Source organism: Eleutherodactylus coqui, chromosome 3 (assembly GCF_035609145.1).
Source record: "Eleutherodactylus coqui strain aEleCoq1 chromosome 3, aEleCoq1.hap1, whole genome shotgun sequence".
NCBI classification, from domain to species: Eukaryota; Metazoa; Chordata; class Amphibia; order Anura; family Eleutherodactylidae; genus Eleutherodactylus; species Eleutherodactylus coqui.
The window spans coordinates 154,526,575-154,545,465 of NC_089839.1; the positions used below are offsets into that span (position 1 = coordinate 154,526,575).

Sequence of the window (18,891 nt, forward strand, 5' to 3'; positions counted from 1 at the left end):
ACACATCAATGGAGTACTAGCCTCCTTTAAACAATTACAGCAACTCTACCAGGTCCCAAATTCTATAGATACCTGCAGCTCCAAAATGCCCTTATGACAGTTTCCAGAGCCCAGACAACCATTTTCCCTATACCCATTGATAGGTGTGATGCGCACCCAGGGCCCTAGAGGCCTGATAAGTGATTTACCCATCTGCTGCACATGAAAATCTCCTACATGCCAATGAAGGTGGTGATAGATGGAAAGAGCTCATACCCTCCCTTACCCGGCAGGAGTGGGAAACTGCGATTGCCTCATACCATGGTGTCACCAGCTGCTGTTTTAGGTCCCCTGCACATGGGTGGAAATTGTGGTGGGATTTTCACCTGTGCTCGCTGCCATAGGATTGCATGCACGCAATTCTATGCACAGAGCTGTGATGTTTTATTTCTGTGCGGGTCTCGCAGAGGCCCACACAGAAACTTCAGTAGAGACCCGCTGGCTCCACTCTGTGCTTGTGCCGGCTGGGCGGCAGCCGGAACATCAAAGGGGAGAGGAGATGCCGGGAGCAGGTGAGCCGCAGGGGCATGGGTCCGCATCCTGCTGCAAGAATTCTCGCAGCAGGATCTGACCTGGCCATCTGCAGGCGGCCTTAGTGTTATTTGGCCACAAGTGCCTGAAATATATATTTTTTTTAATGATTAACATGTACTTGGCATGCAACACAAAAAGATATGTTAAAAGTTTAGCCTTAAAGATCCATCAGTTCTACTAAAATGTATATTCTAGTAGATACATGTATTCATTAAATAATTCTGAAGAGCTTCTTCCATAGAACTATTGTGCTCCTGTTCTGTCCTAGAAACTTATGTACCAACATCTGGAGTGCAATCCTCTGTTGTCTGGTCAGTGCCGGACTACAGTAACTGGTTAGATATTTCTAATTTTTTTTTTTTTTTTTTTTTTACAGGGAAACACATTGCAGAGCATGGAAGAGATGCCAAAATTCACATCAGAAATCAAATACTAGTTTAAAAAAATTGTTCAGAGAGCAGACAGTTTTTACATGCTCATGCCCAAAAGATCAGCTGAAACATGAGTAAACAAGTACTGATTTTTTCTTAAATTGAAGTTTATTCATAGATGCATCAAAATGGCAATGTAGCCCAGGTGGTAGATGGGACTAGAAAGGGTAACATTTATGCTTCCTCCTTTGCTAGGCGGTCCTTCTTGAGTGGTCCCTGTAAGATAAAGACTTGAAGTTAGCAAAAATGAAAAAAGAAATTTGTACTGACAATTAAATCTTGCTCTTTGATTGGTCTTATTAGGTGGAAAAGCATGAGTGATCTAGATTAACATGCAGCCAGAAATGTCAACACTTGTGGAAACTTTCATTCCCCTACGATTCTAACCCAAAACCTTGGAAGCACCATAAAATTAAATCTTAAAATTTTCATACAATGCTAAGTTTACATAGTTTATAACTTCATACCATGAAAGCCTTCTTTTCTTCTGCTGTCTGGAAACGTCCATGTCCAAATTTGGATGTTGTGTCAATGAACTTCAGGTCGATCTTCTCCAAAGAACGACGACTGGTCTGCACAAGTAGGGACTTGCGGAGGGTGAGAACTCTTTTCTTGGTCCCAATAACACAGCCCTTCAGCATGACAAAGTCGTTTTTCACTTCTCCATAATGAACAAAGCCACCCTAAGAAAAATTAGAACAGTTCAGCTTCAGTGAGTTTCAGCACAAGCAGATTTTTTTTGTTTTTAATTACAGCCTGTTCTATTTTGTGGGCAATGTCACCTATCATTTATGGAACCAAAAAAAACCCCAAACAATGTACTGCATGCAATTTTCATGTACATTGCAGGCTCAATATCTGTCCAGAGTTTCTCGGACAGATATCGTGCTTACCTGTATAAACCAGGACTGATAGGTTGCATTATTAACCCATATTACATCTTCATATGAACAGAAGGGTAGGGGCTATACAGCAAAGAGCTGTGCAACACAAAAATCAGCTTCAAATCTAATGATTGTCAATCGTGTTGTGACCGAACATGACACAATCTAACTGTTGGATTCTGGTTTAAAGTTGCATGTGACTGACTTGTCTGTTTAACGGCCAAATTGAAGCTTTGAAGTGTGCAACATGTAGTCCCAGCTAGGGGAATGCGGAGGGGGGCAGGAGCACACTAGAGGAGCTCTACAAGCCCTGAGCAGTCCTCAGAAGGAAGGCAGCATGGAAATATTAATCATGCTTTTCAGGCACTTCCAGTGCGAATTCCATTGCTTCATCATCGGACAGGTAGGAGAGTTGACACTAGACCATTGGTTAAAGCGTTCAGTTGTACTTTTCAGATTTTTTCGAATACTCTGTACAAGTTAACAGTTCCAGGTGATTTAACAAAATAAGCTTGTGTACATAACGTGTAGCATGATTTAGCCATTCTGACTTTTATAGGAAATAATTTCTGCATTCGATCTAATTTAGATACTTCTAGATAGTTCTGCCTACACTATTGATTTACAGAAGATTTGATGGTCCCTATTAAAGTGAACTTACCAATGGGTTGATACTCTTGTCTGACAGATCATAGTCAGTTGAAGCATTGTTCTTTACAAGTTTTCCATCTTTTGAGTGGTAGCCTTGTCCAATCTTGTAAATCTGAAAGAAGGCATAATCTTAGGATCAAATGCGTTACGTCACGTACACAGCAAGCCTGACTTTGATTGCACCTACCTTCTTATTTATCTCTGTTCTGTGATGATAACCTTTTTGGCCAGCACGAGCCACAGAGAAGGCCACACGGGCAGGATGCCAAGCTCCAATACAAGCAACCTTTCTCAGACCTCTGTGAGTCTTGCGTGGCAACTTCTTTGTATGCCAACGGCTAGTCACACCTGAATGGTATAAAATATACATAATTAAAAAAAGAATGCAGGTTTATTTAGTAACCTTACTACAAAAGCTTGTTCTCAGAAGGAAGGCAGCATGGAATTATTCTTCAGTGTTATCAAGGCACTGTGCCCAGTGCTAATTCCATGGTCTCATCACAGAACAAAAATGTCACAACAGCATGGCATACAAGTCATGGGAGGTTAAAAGGGTCTTACAAATATTAAGTAGTTTTGGGCCCTCCTGCCCAAAACTAAAAATATTAATACCAGGCCGTTTCAGCACCACAGCATTTGACAGGGAAAATCAGAGGGCCAAAAGATCCTGGCAACATCCTGTAAACCTGGGCATCTAATATAGAAACCCCACCCAGCAGGTTTACGGGATGTCAGATTACATTCCTGTTGGGCCTTCTATTGGCTGCAGCAGTCACACAGGCAAAAAAACAGGAAAAATGGGAGCAGCATGGTAGTGGAGTATACTTTATACTATGTGTCCCACTACCGCCACCAATGCTTGTTATTTGAAAAACTGCTAAGGGTTTTCCCTAAGGTAAATATGAGTTCTAGTAGAAAAAGGTTTATTCAAAAAAGCCTTCAAGCTCACCTTTGTAGCCTTTTCCCTTTGTGACTCCAATGACATCTATCATTTCATCCTGACCAAACACTCCAGACACTGCCACCTGCTGCTCCAGCTTCTCACGGGCCCAGTCTATTTTCTCTGCAATGGTCCCTCCATTCACTTGGATCTCCATGAGATGAGACTTCTTCTGGCGCAGAGGCAGCAAGCGCATCTTAAAATACAAAAAAGGTAAGGTTTAAAACCAATGCAAAATGAATGAATGCAAAGATTTGGGTGCTATCAAACTTTGTCAAAAGTATGCTAGTAAAGGAGGTAAGTCATATAGGAAACATTCTACAGCCCAACTAGAGTGAAGGTTGAACTGAGCTGTGATAGAACATGCTCCCATCAACTCCAATCAAGTCCATGGTGGCTTATGGAAACGACCAAACACCATACTGTCAGACCCACAGACTTTTAAGTACTGCTGTGCATGCTCAAACACCTCACTGCATAACCACAATTAGAAGGAATAGAAGGGCTCAAGACCCTTGTAGGGATCCTAAAAATTAGACATTTATCACATTTCCTGCATACAGGTGGATAAATTATGGTGGGTCAGTTGCCTTTAAACAGAAGCTTTATGCTAGTTTTCCACACCTTTTGGACAGCTTCTCCAGCAAGAACTGCACTCCTTAGGGTACTTTCACACGAGTGTTTAGACAAATAGTTTGCTCACAAACTGGAGTCATGCATTTACTGTACCAGTAAGTGTGAATGTCTAAAAGATTGCCAGTTACACGCAACAGTGTAAACAAATGAATGATTCTTATGCCTACATAAAAGTGGCCTTTGAGAAGTGAACAAATTCTCATCTGTTGTTCAATCATTGACAGTGTTTACATGGAATAATCATGCAAATTTGAACAATCCAGCTATGTTTAATTTTTTTTAATATTCCGTGTAGAGGCATATTTAGCCTGGTAATTAGTGGTAGATTTTGCTTTTGTCAATACTCGTGCCCTTCCAAGATAGACCTATCACTAAATTAAAATTAGTAAGATATACAGGATGCTTTTTTTCTCACACCATCGCTTAGCGATGACCCGGGTATATCTGACCCTAGAGCAGAATTGTCACAAATTCTGCAGAATAGAACATGCTGCATCTTATTTCCTGTGAGTGGTTTATGCAATTCCAGCCCACTAATGTGAGAATTGTGTAATACAATGTATTTGATTGAACTGCATATTACAAATACACAAATCATACAATTACAGAGTATGTAGTTCAAATCCGGCCATGCGAGACCGGCCCGAGTGATCAAAGTAGGCGTTGGTAGAAGTGGCTTATAAGTAGAGATAACCTATTTAATCTCCAAGATAGAGCACAAAGTTTCTTCTAGTCACTGTTAACACTAGCCATAAAATTTTGAGTAATAACGAAAATAAACACCCACATGAATGCAAACAGGAAAAGATCCCAACACCAGCAGGTAATAGCTACCACATACCTGTGTGTGGGCGATGACTCTGATGACCTGGCAGTATTTCTTCATGCTAGCGAAGTCTTTCTCCAGCTGCTTCTTGCCTTCATCATCTTGCCATTTCTTGCAATACTTGGTGAATGCCTTCTTCTTGGACTTATACCTTTAATAGAGCATGAATGTTGGAGAGGACCTTCATCATGCCCAACTGAATGGACAAGAGCGGAAGGCACCAAACCATTTCAGGTGTTTGGCTCATTGCATGACTTCGAAGGAGATTTTCAGCCAGCAAGTGGAGCCTGGAGCTCATCAGACAAAGACGGGCAAGGCCAGAGCTGAGAGGAGCTACCAATGTCATTCCAGATACATTTAGTACCATCAAACAAATGCCAGAAAATGTTAGCTAATGTATATGCTAATGCAATCCTTGGAAGAATTTGCCATTTGCACAGACTATATACTAGGGGCTTCAGTGCAAAGTGTTGCATAACAGCCAAGATGCTTTTATCAACAAGGCTTACTAGAAAGTATCTACATTAGTTCATGTTCTTCCCTTCAGGGACTATTAATGGTGTTTGTCACTACTAGACCCAACACTATAATCCCACAAGAATAGCTGAAACCACCCCACTTACCAGTTCTTGTAGAAGCGCCTTTTGCATTCATCACTGATGTGCTCAGCAAATATGGTCTTGAAGCTACGAAGCCCACGTGGAGTCTGGACATATCCCACAATGCCAACAATAACCATAGGAGGAGTCTCCACAACAGTCACAGCCTCAACAACTTCTTTCTTATTCACCTCTGAAAAATAAATGGGTTTAGTCAGGCATGTGTATCCAACTTTGGATCTACTGTAGACTCCAACTGGCTCCTGGAGTAGAAGAGGTCATCCAGGCTAAAAACACTTCATCTAGTCAGTCCCACATGGTCTCTGCTGCAGTGACATCAGTAGCTGCATTGTCATTGCTGCAAGAACAGACTACTGGTGCAGCATCTGGGGACTAACAGGTGAAGAGTTCTCATCTTAACTTTCCTGCTGTTACCAATTTATTTTTGTTTAATCCTGGACCACCTCTTTATGCGGCTCTTAGTCTTGTCAATTGATAAAACCTTAAATCAAAACTGGAAACAATCTAAGTAGTCTGGCACCAATGCAGCCTGGTGCATCTCAAATGGTGGTCTATGGGGGACTCGCATGCCTACACTGCACACACTTTAGGATACGGCTGTTGGGCCCCGACTGATCAGTGTATTCCCTATCCTGTGGATAGAGGATAACTTACTGAGGTGGGAATAGCCTGTTAAATAGCTAACTGGGCGTTACCAATTCCCCTTGCTAAAAAGTAACTATTGGGACATCAGCGCTGACTGGACAGCATAAGACTGTAGCGACATAGCCAACTGCAACACCCAGTTGTCAGTTTATTCTAGGAGGAACACCACAGTTGCTGCTGCACAAAAGGTGCTACAGAATTAAATTATGGAAAGACTAAATGCTAAAACAGACATGTCCGAACTAGTCAGAACACATGCTGTAGGTGGCTCATTACAGATGGGGCACCAATAATGTCAGGTGCTAAAGAATTTTAGAACTCAAACTAGAGCAAGTTGAGAGCTACTGTCAGCAATCGACATTCAGCAGAGACAACCATGGGATGTCTGTCAGTCCGCCCGTCGAAAGTTTTTCATCATACGTAGCCCTTTACAATATGTGATTTCAGTGACTGTCAAACACTAATGCTATTGTGGCATCATGCATGAATATTGTGAACCATCTAAGACCGTACAGAATTACTATGTATTAAAAACACAAGATGTCAAGTATTACAGCGCTATTACACAAGTGTGTTTGCCATCTCCAGCCCCTTTACTTTCTGTATCACCCTATCTGTAGTATGTAAGCTTGTTTGAGCAGGGGCCTCACCAGTGATTACTACATGCAAGGCCCCCTGTCCATGGGCGATGCAAAGTCCCGCGGCAGATTGCAGCCAATTCTCTGCTGGTCGGCCCCATCTGATAAACAGGCTGGCCGTGGAGAATCGGAGCAATTCACAGCATGCTGCAAATTGCCCACGGCAAGCGGAGAATTGCAGTCATTCTCCACTCATGGACAGGTGCCGGCGCTTTCCATAGCAATGCTATGGAAAGCATCGGCCGGCGAAATCACGCCCGTGGACAGGCACCCTAACAGTGGTTTGTTTACCTTGTTTTGTAAGGGCTGTGGAATATATGGGCGCTATATAAACAAACATTACCACTGTTTACCATTACTAACTATGCTAATTGCTGAGCTGCACCTGCAAGCTCAGCCCAGCAATTGTCAGAACAGGCACCCCTGATGTAATGCAGCCTTAGAACCACCTTAGATTGTGTTTCAAACACCAAAAGCTTTAAAGGGAATCTGACACCTACTTTTAGCCTGATTAGCTAAGCACAGAGTCTGGTGAAGGTGTTCCATTTACCTCCCCCCAGGGTAAGCGCTGTCAGCCAAAGCTGCAGTGCAGTGAGCCGTGTGCCAAGTAGTCTGCCCATTGTAATTTTATGGTGGGTGGACTACATAGAAGCACCTCTCAATGCAGCGTTGGCTTTCAGCGCTGACACCAGAGAAATGACAGGGGAGATAAGTATAACACATCCCCAGATTCTGCACACTTACTTTCAATCCATAAACTTAGCTTATAGGACTAACAGTAGGCAAGATTCTCTTTAGGGATTATTAGCACAAGTGTGGATCTCAAAATTAAAATGTAAACTACAAATGGCTCCTGAAGTCACCAGAGCCACTTAACTGATGCAAGGCCAACAATGACTACAAAAGGAGACACACTTTCCAAAGACAGGATACTGACGTCCAATGTGTAGAAAAGGAAGATGGCACAAATTGAATAAAGCGAGGCGTGTTCCTTTTCTACACATTGAACGTCAGTATCCTGCCTTTCCTTGAAAAGTATGTCTCTTTGTTAGTTTCTGCTTGGGTCTGGGCAGTGGAACTGAGTTCTTGGAGGAAACCTTGCTGGAGCCAGGACAACACCTAGCAGGATTAAGGTAGAGAGCAAAACTTATTTCTATTATGCATTCAACAACGACAACCTCTGATAGGTCAGTTCCACTGCTGCACCAGGTATACCACAGCAATATATACAATGTGAACCCACCATAAGGGCCGACAGTCATTAAAGTCCCCTAAAATAAATGCTTGACTCTATACAGAGTAGTGTTGGCGTTTTTCGCTCATACTTACTGGAGCCGGGTCTGTCCACCTCTCGAACAATGTGGGTCATGCCAGCCTTGTACCCCAGGAAGGCAGTCAGATGGATGGGTTTGCTAGGGTCATCCTTAGGGAAGCTCTTGACCTTACCACGATGTCTCTTGCAGCGTTTGCGTGGCAGGAAGCCCAGGGAGCCATGCCTGGGGGCAGAGAACTTTCTGTGAGACTAAAAGGAAAAGAGAATGGTGTAAGTTTTTTTTTTTTAAACAGAAGACGCTAAAATGCTTTAGACCTGCACAACCACCATTTAATGGCAGTGCAGGTTTACGCCAGCAGGTACCTCCCATTCCAGGAAGAGAGTCCAGCTGGGATCCTGATGTAATGGCGAAGCCTCTGCTGCTAATCATTAACCCCTATCCATGCTGCAATCACGGAAGAGTATGATGAAGACTGTTGGTATATGCAGTGTACTGAATTACAGACATAATGTAGTGTACTATGCTAGAAATCAAATAAGGCACTTCTAACTGCGATTAGTATGGAGTTTCCAGCGCTGTGCTAATCACAGTATACCGCTCCCATTGTTTTCAGTGGAGCCTCAGACAGCCATTCGATCGTGGCGCTTTCCAATACTATAACTTTTGAGCGGAGTCTGTTTAGCGCACCTCATCCATGGAGTATGCTAAACTCCACTGCCTGCCACGGCTAACAGCTGAAGTAATGTAGCAAAGTGTTGAGATTGAAGTCGCGGCACTTTGCAGCTGTGTGAGGAGGCCCAAGTGTAATGTTACCACACTGAAACCCATAGTGTGCCGTATTAATTTTGTTAGGCCGGGCTCACACGGGCAGATTTGGATTGCAGACTGATTGCCGTCCGAGGTAAAACGGGGGCTTTGAAAAGCACAAACGTTTGCTTTGACGCACATGGATAGGCCTTATGTAAACAAAAAAAGAAAAAAACCCCACAGCATGCAACCCACAGCCCATCCGCAATTAGCACTGTGCATAGGCTGCAGAAACCCATGTCATCGCTAAACAGCATGGGAAATACAGAAACAGCAGGTACACAGGGCCACCGGCTGGCCTCAGTCAGAATCTGCTGTAGGCCTCATGTGGCATTTGGTCTGCCCAGTCTGACTTCAAAAACAGGACAGAAATCCCTAAAGCCTCATGCCCATGGCTGCCACAGACTACGCCAGGGGAATATTGCAGTGGTTTCTGCCACGGCGCCCCCCGAAACTCATCACTCCAGATCTGCTGTACACCAGTACAACGCGTCAGCGGTGTGGGATGACACAATGGAAGCCAACCGCACGTATTCCTGCTGCAAATAAAGCATGCTGCAGTGTCTTTCATGCTGCGGAACTCTGCAGCGTGAACACTGAGCTAGTAGGCTCAATAGAACCTAATAGCTGCGGGACAACACCACAGATTTCCACGTAAAACGCAGCAGAAATCCAGCCATGGGCATTAGCCCTAAAGCAGTTGTGAAGGTCTCCCGACGGCGGCCTAGTCATAATGATGGGGATCCAGAGTACACTTTACGTCACACATCAAACACCAACAAGTTTTTGGTTTCTCTTTGAAACCCCCACAAAAAAAATAAATTTACAGGGACCTCAAAGCAATGCGATTAAAAATACAAGTTTAAAGTTGCGCTGCATGAAGACAGGGCCTGGCCTGCTCACAGTGAAAGTGGGTTCGGTCAGGGGATTCTCATGAGGCAGGAAGCCACCGCAGCTGTGAGCGGCCCTAGCCGTTACCACACAGAGCAAGCCCGGCACTAAGGGGTTAATAGTTCAGCTTCTTGAAGGAAAGCTATTAGTGCGCAGCATGAGACAGCACTAGGCCGGAGCCGTCACGTGTGCAGGCCGCGGACACAGGAGGCTCCAGCACAGGCCGCTACACCCGCTGCCGCCTCAATCTCACAAGCGTCTAACAAGTGGGGGACACCGGGGATAAGGTCACAGTCGGCGCAGTGACGGGATGGGCCGGATAACCTCCGGATTGCCAGCAGCCCGCGCACACTGACTTACCATCCTGCCTCCTTGCCAGTCTGAAAGAGAGCGTGAGGCGGCTGCGCCCTGGTATTTATGGACGCACTGTGTGGGCACGCCCACAATCGTTTTTCACACACTCAACTTTATTACTAAGTAACATACAGGACAAACTGCAAGGATGCAGGTGACGTCTTTCTCGTCTATTCCATAGCTGCAGAGTAGAAGTGCTGGTAGTATCCGGCCTCGGGTCACTGCCGGCTGTACAAAGGAGCCGGCGATAGCAGGGTTCACCTACTGTTCTATGGACGGGACAGACTGTTAGAAACGGCAGCATTACATTTCCTCTCGATTGCCCAGTTATCAGTGTTTTGTTACGCTCTATTCACACGAGTGGTTGTCTCTCTATACATTCATAAATTGAACACTGACATGGAAGCTGCACCGAATCTCAAATCATGCACCGTCTCAGAGAGAAAAAAAATAGTTTTCACAAGAGCCGGGCACGGTGAGGGCTGTCCGCAGGGCCGGGCGCAGTGAGCGTTGTCCGCAGGGCCAGGTTCCGGTGAGGGCTGTCCATAGGGCCAAGTGTGGTGAGGGTGGTCTGCAGAGTCGGATGTGGTGAGGGCTGTCTGCAGGGCCGCTTACATAGCAGACACCGCCAGAAAATAAGACACTGCCTCTCTTGAGGCAAAAATGCATATAAGACAGTATCTTATTTTGGGGGGAAACACGTGGGTTTTGTTTTTTTTTTGGGGGGGGGGGGGGGGGTTTAGGAGAAGAACTAAGGGTGCACTGTGTAGCCATGTCTGGGACCCCATATATATTAGGACAAGTACTAAGGGTGCACTGTGTAGCCATGCCTGGGTCCATATATATTAGGACAAGTACTAAGGGTGCACTGTGTAGCCATGTCTGGGTCCATATATATTAGGACAAGTACTAAGGGCGCACTGTGTAGCCATGTCTGGGACCCCATATATATTAGGACAAGTACTAAGGGTGCACTGTGTAGCCATGTCTGGTCCCTATATATTAGGACAAGTACTAAGGGCGCACTGTGTAGCCATGTCTGGGACCCCATATATATTAGGACAAGTACTAAGGGTGCACTGTGTAGCCATGTCTGGTCCCTATATATTAAGACAAGTACTATGGGTGCACTGTGTAGCCATGTCTGGGTCCATATATATTAGGACAAGTACTAAGGGTGCACTGTGTAGCCATGTCTGGTCCCTATATATTAGGACAAGTACTAAGGGTGCACTGTGTAGCCATGTCTGGGTCTCCTATATATTAGGACAAGTAGTAAGGGTGCACTGTGTAGCCATGTCTGGGTCCCCTATATATTAGGACAAGTACTAAGGACACACTGTGTAGCCATGTCTGGTCCCTATATATTAGGACAAGTACTAAGGGCGCACTGTGTAGCCATGTCTGGGACCCCATATATATTAGGACAAGTACTAAGGGTGCACTGTGTAGCCATGTCTGGTCCCTATATATTAGGACAAGTACTAAGGGTGTACTGTATAGTCATGTCTGGGACCCCATATATATTAGGACAAGTACTAAGGGTGCACTGTGTAGCCATGTCTGGGACCCCTTATATATTAGGACAAGTACTAAGGGTGCCCTGTGTAGCCATGTCTGGTCCCTATATATTAGGACAAGTACTAAGGGTGCACTGTGTAGTCATATCTGGTCCCCTATATATTAGGACAAGTACTAAGGGTGCACTGGGTAGCCATGTCTGGTCCCCTATATATTAGGACAAGTACTAAGGGTGCACTGTGTAGCCATGTCTGGTCCCTATATATTAGGAAAAGAACTAAGCGTGCACCGTGTAGCCATGCCTGGGTTCCCTATATGTTAGGAAAAGTACTAAGCATGCACCGTGTAGCTATGCCTGGGTTCCCTATATATTAGGACAAGTACTAAGGGTGCACTGTGTAACCATATCTGGGTTCCTTATATATTAGGACAAGTACTAAGGGCACACTGTGTAGCCAGGTCTTGGTCTCCTATATATTAGGACAAGTACTAAGGGTGCACTGTGTAGCCATGTCTGGGTCTCCTATATATTAGGACAAGTGCTAAGGGTGTACTGTGTAGCCATGTCTGGGTCTCCTATATATTAGGACAAGTACTAAGGCTGCACTGTGTATCCATGTCTGGGTCCCCTATATGTTAGGACAAGTACTAAGGGTGCCCTGTGTAGCCATGTCTGGGTCTCCTACATATTAGGACAAGTACTAAGGGTGCACTGTGTAGTCATGTCTGGGTCCCCTATATATTAGGACAAGTACTAAGGGTGTACTGTGTAGCCATGTCTGGGTCCCCTATATATTAGGACAAGTACTAAGGGTGCACTGTGTACCCATGTCTGGTCCCCTATATATTAGGACAAGTACTAAGGGTGCACTGTGTAGTCATGGGGGGGTCTCTGTATATTAGGACAAGTACTAAGGGTGCACTGTGTAGCCATGTCTTGTCCCTATATATTAGGACAAGTAATAAGGGCACACTGTGTAGCCATGTCTGGGTCTCCTATATATTAGGACAAGTACTAAGGGTGCACTGTGTATTCATGTCTGGTCTCCTATATATTAGGACAAGTACTAAGGGTGCACTGTGCAGCCATGTCTGGGTCTCCTATATATTAGGACAAGTACTAAGGCTGCACCGTGTAGCCATGTCTGGGTCCCCTATATATTAGGACAAGTACTAAAGGTGCACTGTGTAGCCATGTCTGGGTCCTCTATATATTAGGACAGGTACTAAGGGTGCACTGTGTAGTCATGGGGGGGGGGGGGGGGTCTCTGTATATTAGGACAAGTACTAAGGGCGCACTGTGTAGCCATGTCTCGTCCCTATATATTAGGATAAGTACTAAAGATGCCCTGTGTAGGTCCACTATATATTATTGAAATAAAGTCTCTTGACCCTTTTGGCATTCGAGAAATGAATTAGAGATCCTGTATTGTATTGTCTCCTCCCCTCTGGAGTGCTGATTGCGGGGGGTATTCCCATTGTACGAATAGGTGGGAGTCCTGGAAGTGGAACTTCAATTTATTATGGCATGTACTTAGGATATACCGTAAATGCCTCAGATGTGAATACCCTTGTGGCTCTTGGAAGTGGTTCAGTATGGCAATGTGGCCCTCAGACCAGGAACACTTTTGGTTTATGCTATACTGCCACATCACACTCTAAACTGGTATTGTGCCCATCAGACCAAAAGCAACGCACTTACACTTTGCACCACAGCAAACAGTCAGTGGTATATGTGACGGGAGCTGCCTGCAGCTGTACAATAGGCACAGCACCTGCTGGCTTGTTCTTCATACGTCTTGGTGACAGGTTACCTTTAAGGAAAGTATAAGAGATAGTTATTGCAGGTTATTGGTGGTCTAGTCTTCTTTGGTTGCCTTTTAAGGGGCAGCTAACCAGTTTATCCATCCAAGAGTTCTGCCTTTATACTCTGTGTATGATAGCACATAACAAGCAGCATAAAGGCAGTAAGAGTCGGTCACATATACATAGGAGTTATCTTATGTCTATTTTGACTCGCTATAGTTATATTTTACCAAAGGGAGGTTCAAGCGAATGTTTTTTTTCAGTTTTCGCTGTACATTTTGCCTTTTCTATAATTGTATAAATGAAGTGAAATGCAAACATTGGCTGTGCTCCTTGGATGTGGATCTGTTCGACGACCCATGAGAGTCTGGTGCATTTAGAAGACATAATGAGGAATGATTTATCCTTTCAGTCCCTCATTGCTGTGCTGCTTGCTGTCTGCATAGTGATGCCTTTAAGCGTGCACGGTTGCACTGACCCACAAATGGAGTTCTGATTAGCTGCTATGGAAACAGAGCCCGGAGTGCCAACATCAGTGGGAGAAGGTGAGGAGAAAAGGAAAAAAAGTCAACACAAGATTTAGAACATTTTTGGACATATCTGAAGACAGCACCAGAGCAATTACACTAAATGTGAAATATCGTAGCAGTTAAAGGGGTTGTCTCACGTAAAACACTGTTTATAGTTACATCCAACCCATAATTATACAACGTAAACATTTTGGTTTTTATGTTTATTACAAAATGTTTCTATGCCTAGATACTCTAGAAATAATAGAATAGCGCCACCTGTGTCCACCTTAGTAATTGCTCCACCTGCTCAGCCATGCTCCACTATGTATGTGGAGGGATCCCTGGTGTGGTGAGAAGTAGTTACGTCTTCTCTGATGTCAGAAGAGATGAGGAACAAGTGATAAGAGAGTAAGACTGCGCTACTACAGAGAAGCTATGAGTATGTGTGATCACCCTGGAACACAGAAAGCCAATAGTAACAGCAGGTGCCGCTATTCTAACAGTCCTGGAATATCTGGGGATAGAAACATTTTCTTTTTAGAAGTGCAAATAGAAAAATGTTTATAATTATGGACTGGATTTAATTACCAACGATATTTTTGGTGGGACACCCCTTTAACTATTTCTCCTACCGTTCGGTATTGTAAGCTGGAGCAAAATAGTCTTGTCATAATTCTTACTAAGGCCTCCCTCACACAGACATTTTTGTACAGCAATTAGCGTTACCTTTTCAGCCCTGCACTAAATGCTGTACAGCGCTCCCATTCATTTCAATGGGGCTGTTCACACAAGCGACAAAACGCACCGTCTTTAACGCTGCACATTGACAGCAATGCATGTTCTATCTGGCTGTTTTCAGCCCCGCATCACCCAATGAAGTGAATGGGTAGCGGCACAACTTGGAGCTCCAGGCAGGCTGCTGGCCACTTGTCAGCGCCAACAAAGCAACTGTTGCTAGTGACAGGGATTGAAATCCCCGCCTCCAAGCGAGAGATTGTTCTGATTGGTTCTGGAGAGACAGCGCTTTATGCACCAATCACAGCTTTTCAATGAATGGCTGTGATTGGTGTATCCAGCACTGGCTGTGATTGTCTGAGCCTGCTAAAACTCAGCTGGCTCAGCCAATCAAAGCAATCTCTTGCTGGACGCGGGGTCTTCAAAACCTGTCACTAGCAAAAGATTCTGTGTCGGCGATGACAAGTGCCAGGAGCTCCGGAGAACAGGGACCCTGACAGCGCCAGCTAAGTGAGTAGTGACTTTTTTTCCCCAGTATCTATGCAGCCAAAATGTTGTCAAAAATGCATGACAAGGCTGCTGAAACCACAGTAAATGCAGTGTTGAAAAACGCTGCGTTTCTGCAAACGCCTGTGTGAGGGAGGCCTAAGAGAAGGGAAAGAACATTCCTGCCCAAAGGGTCTACTTCCCATAGGTGTGAATGAAATTCAATTCAAATTGCAATACCATGTACAGCCACTATACAATGTATAGTGCTGTGCCTGATACATAATGAAATGACCAAAGTGCTCACTTGAGTGCCGCAGCCCCATTAAAGAGTTGAGGAGTGCTGGGAGTCGACTCCTCACAATCTGACATTGATATTCTATCCTTAGGGTGGCTTGACACAGGACAAAATGTTGTCCAAATAGACACTCAAAATACCTGCTACAGTGAGTTGTTAGCGTTCAAGCCACTGCTTGTTGTTCAATATTGCGGTCATTGAAGTGCACACATCCCTGCAAAGTTATCATCATTGAAAACCAAACGATTGTCTATTTACAACAAATAAAAAATTAATCAAGCAGTAACTATTTTTAGGTGAGCTGAAATAAAGTGACTCGTTACTAATGAATGAATTCTCACTTGTCACATGCTAGTTGGTTGAGTTTACACGGAACAACTGTCACATTTGCCCTTTTGAGTGATCTATCTTTTAATGAAAAACGCAGGAGGCTCCCATAGACTCCTAAGGGAGCTGAAAAAAAGGGAGGGGAAGGCAGTTTACCTGTGTCCAACGCTTGAAAAAGAAGACAGCTGGCTTTATTTAAGCATTAGAAATCATTCCGAGGATTTCTGCCGACTGATGGAATTCCGCGCTGCAGCATATTTTTGACCTGTGTAAATGGTTGAGAAAACACAAATTAATCTTGGGACTCGATTGCGGCTAGTCTTCACTGATATGATTTTTGGCCACGATACGGCTGGCGTAAAAACACATCGCCTGTGTGAATGAGGCCTAAGTCTGTATTCACTTGGTGGAGTTTAAAGGGGTTGTCCTGCGAAACAAAGTGGGGTTCAGCACTTCTGTATGGCCATATTAATGCACTTTGTAATGTACATTGTGCATTAATTATGAGCCAAACAGAAGTTATCAGAAGTTATTCACTTACCTGCTCCGTTGCTAGCGTCCTCGTCTCCATGGTGCCGTCTAATTTTCAGCGTCTAATCGCCGGATTAGACGCGCTTGCGCAGTCCGGTCTTCTTCTTTTCTGAATGGGGCCGCTCGTGCCGGAGAGCGGCTCCTTGTAGCTCCGCCCCGTCACGTGTCGATTCCAGCCAATCAGGAGGCTGGAATCGGCAATGGACCGCACAGAAGCCCTGCAGTCCACCGAGGGAGAAGATCCCGGCGGCCATCTTCACCAGGTAAGTAAGAAGTCACCGGAGCGCGGGGATTCAGGTAAGCACTATCCGGTTTTCTTTTTTAACCCCTGAATCGGGTTTGTCTCGCGCCGAACGGGGGGGCTATTGAAAAAAAAAAAACCCGTTTCGGCGCGGGACAACCCCTTTAAGTGCACCAAAAACCATAGTTTTTTTTCACGGTGTGGAATTTAGTGTGGTTCCAACACCCTAATGGTTTCTCCAAGATCTAATATCAAAAGGTGTTTCAGTTAATCAGGTGAGAGTGGCTAAGGTGAGTTTAGACAGAACGATTATCACTCCAAAAAAAAAATCACTGGATTGTTCGAATTTGAATGATAATTCGTTTAGTGTGAACGCGGCCAACAATCGAACGATGATCGACACTTCGTTCAGTTATCATTCATCGTTCATTTATATGACAACAAGAAAATCATTGTTGGCTCGCTCGCTAATCGTTCAGTTTAAATATCGATCATTCAGTTCTTTTCATTCACTGGTACAGTAAATGTGAATGAGACTAAACGATTTAGCGAGTGAACGAGCAAACGATTTACCTGCTTGTATAGACAGGCTGTGCGAATGAACGCTGACATCGTTAGGTGTAAAAGCACTCTTAGAAAAATTACACTGAGGAACAATTTTGAACAAAACTTTTGTTGACTTTTTCAGGTGGTTTAGACTAAAATAGGCATGCCGATTTAAAAAATGCAAAGGAAAAGGATTTTTTCTCTACAGTTGATCTTAACCTTTGCAATCCAATTTTGGATTCAGAGTTTCCTAGGGGCTTTTCTTTTTCTGCCACTATTCAATAGCGCCATCTGCTGGCTAGAGCTAGTACTGCGGTATGTGACATGCTGGAGAGGCCCCCAACAACAGAGCGCCCGGTAATATACAGTAGGAATACCCTGCCGGACGTTTTCCGTCATCAGAGCTGCACAGCCTTCAATCAGAATGTCTTTAAACATCAGACAGTGGATTGAAAAGGGTTAATGTGATTACTTAACTTTGTATCTAGTGGAGCACTAGTGTTCTCCTATTGGTCAAGAGCAAACCTTCTTCAAGTGGGGATTTTTACCTACTCAATTTGACATACAAAAACAATACACTCTTTGTATGGACAAGATAACTTTAAATAAACATATTCAGGTAATTTTTTTTATTTTCCATTGTATGTACATTTTGTATGTTTTTTGAGAAAAATGGAGGGTATCCTGTATCTTAAAAGGTTGGAGTAATAGAAAAAACTGGGGTCATTTTTGGATTCAGAAGCAAAACCCTAGTAAAAATCATGCGCAATATCTAGAGATGAGCGAGCATACTCGATAAGGCAAACTACTCGAGTGAGTAATGCCTTATTCGAGTACCTGCCCGCTCGTCTCTAAAGATTCGGGTGCTGGCAGGGGGCGGGGAGGAACGGAGAGGAGATTTCTCTCTCCCTCTCTCTCCCCCGCTCCACCCTGCTCACCGCCGCAACTCACCTGTCACCCGCGCCGGCAGCCGAATCTTTAGAGATGAGCGGGCAGGTACTCGAATAAGGCACTACTCGCTCGAGTAGTTTGCCTTATCGAGGATGCTCGCTCATCTTTAGTGATATCTAAGTCAACGAAAATTGTGTTCCCCAGTGTTATCTATAAATGAAGAAAATGCCGGACTGTTGCTACAGTCCCTAGAAGTGGACATCCTGTTAGGATGGCTCCACAGCGAGCAAACGTGAAAAAAGTCAGAAACCTTAAGGATAATGGCAAAAGACCTATAGATGAGTCCAGAAACTGACGGACGGGATGCAAATCTTTTCATTTGTGATGATTGTTCTGTGTGATGGTTCCATTCCTGGTTTCCAAAGACTGATGCAAAATACAAACCAATCAACTGCTGTCTAAATGGGGCCTTAGAAAAACACTGAACAGGAATGGAAACATGCCATGATGGAAGCTGCTGCTGTCCAAAAAACATTGTAGCCCACCTCAAGCTTGCCAGAGACCATGTGCATAGTCCACAATGCTTCTGCGAAAATGTTCTGTGGACAGATGAGACAAAAGTGGAACGTTTTAGCGCAAATGCAGAACGCTATGTTTGGATTTTAAAAAAAACACGAAACAACACCAAAAGCTCATCCTAAGGCCGCCTGCACACGGGCGGAAATCCCGCGGGATTTCCGCCACTGAAAGTCTGCATAGGAGTGCATTACAATACGCACTCCTATGCAGACGGCCGCGGTTTGGCCGTGCGAAATCTGGCGCGGCAA

At 44.4% G+C, this 18,891-nt stretch overlaps 1 protein-coding gene and 2 non-coding genes across 3 annotated transcripts; all 3 read right to left on the reverse strand.

Annotated features, from left to right (window-relative positions):
- Positions 1-1,090: 1,090 nt before the first annotated feature.
- On the reverse strand, positions 1,091-10,245 carry RPL3 (ribosomal protein L3). Its single transcript, XM_066596389.1, has 9 exons — positions 10,177-10,245; positions 8,174-8,366; positions 5,565-5,733; positions 4,957-5,092; positions 3,489-3,675; positions 2,727-2,887; positions 2,550-2,651; positions 1,472-1,687; positions 1,091-1,220 (listed from the first exon to the last, which is right to left on the reverse strand). Exons 1-9 carry the CDS (start codon positions 10,177-10,179, stop codon positions 1,179-1,181), a joined length of 1,209 nt encoding a protein of 402 aa, XP_066452486.1. The 5' UTR covers positions 10,180-10,245; the 3' UTR covers positions 1,091-1,178.
- Positions 2,203-2,292, reverse strand: LOC136622692 (small nucleolar RNA U83B). Its single transcript, XR_010791883.1, has one exon. It is a non-coding gene; the product is annotated as a small nucleolar RNA U83B (small nucleolar RNA).
- On the reverse strand, positions 2,956-3,049 carry LOC136622690 (small nucleolar RNA U83B). The gene has a single exon (XR_010791881.1). It is a non-coding gene; the product is annotated as a small nucleolar RNA U83B (small nucleolar RNA).
- Positions 10,246-18,891: the final 8,646 nt, after the last annotated feature.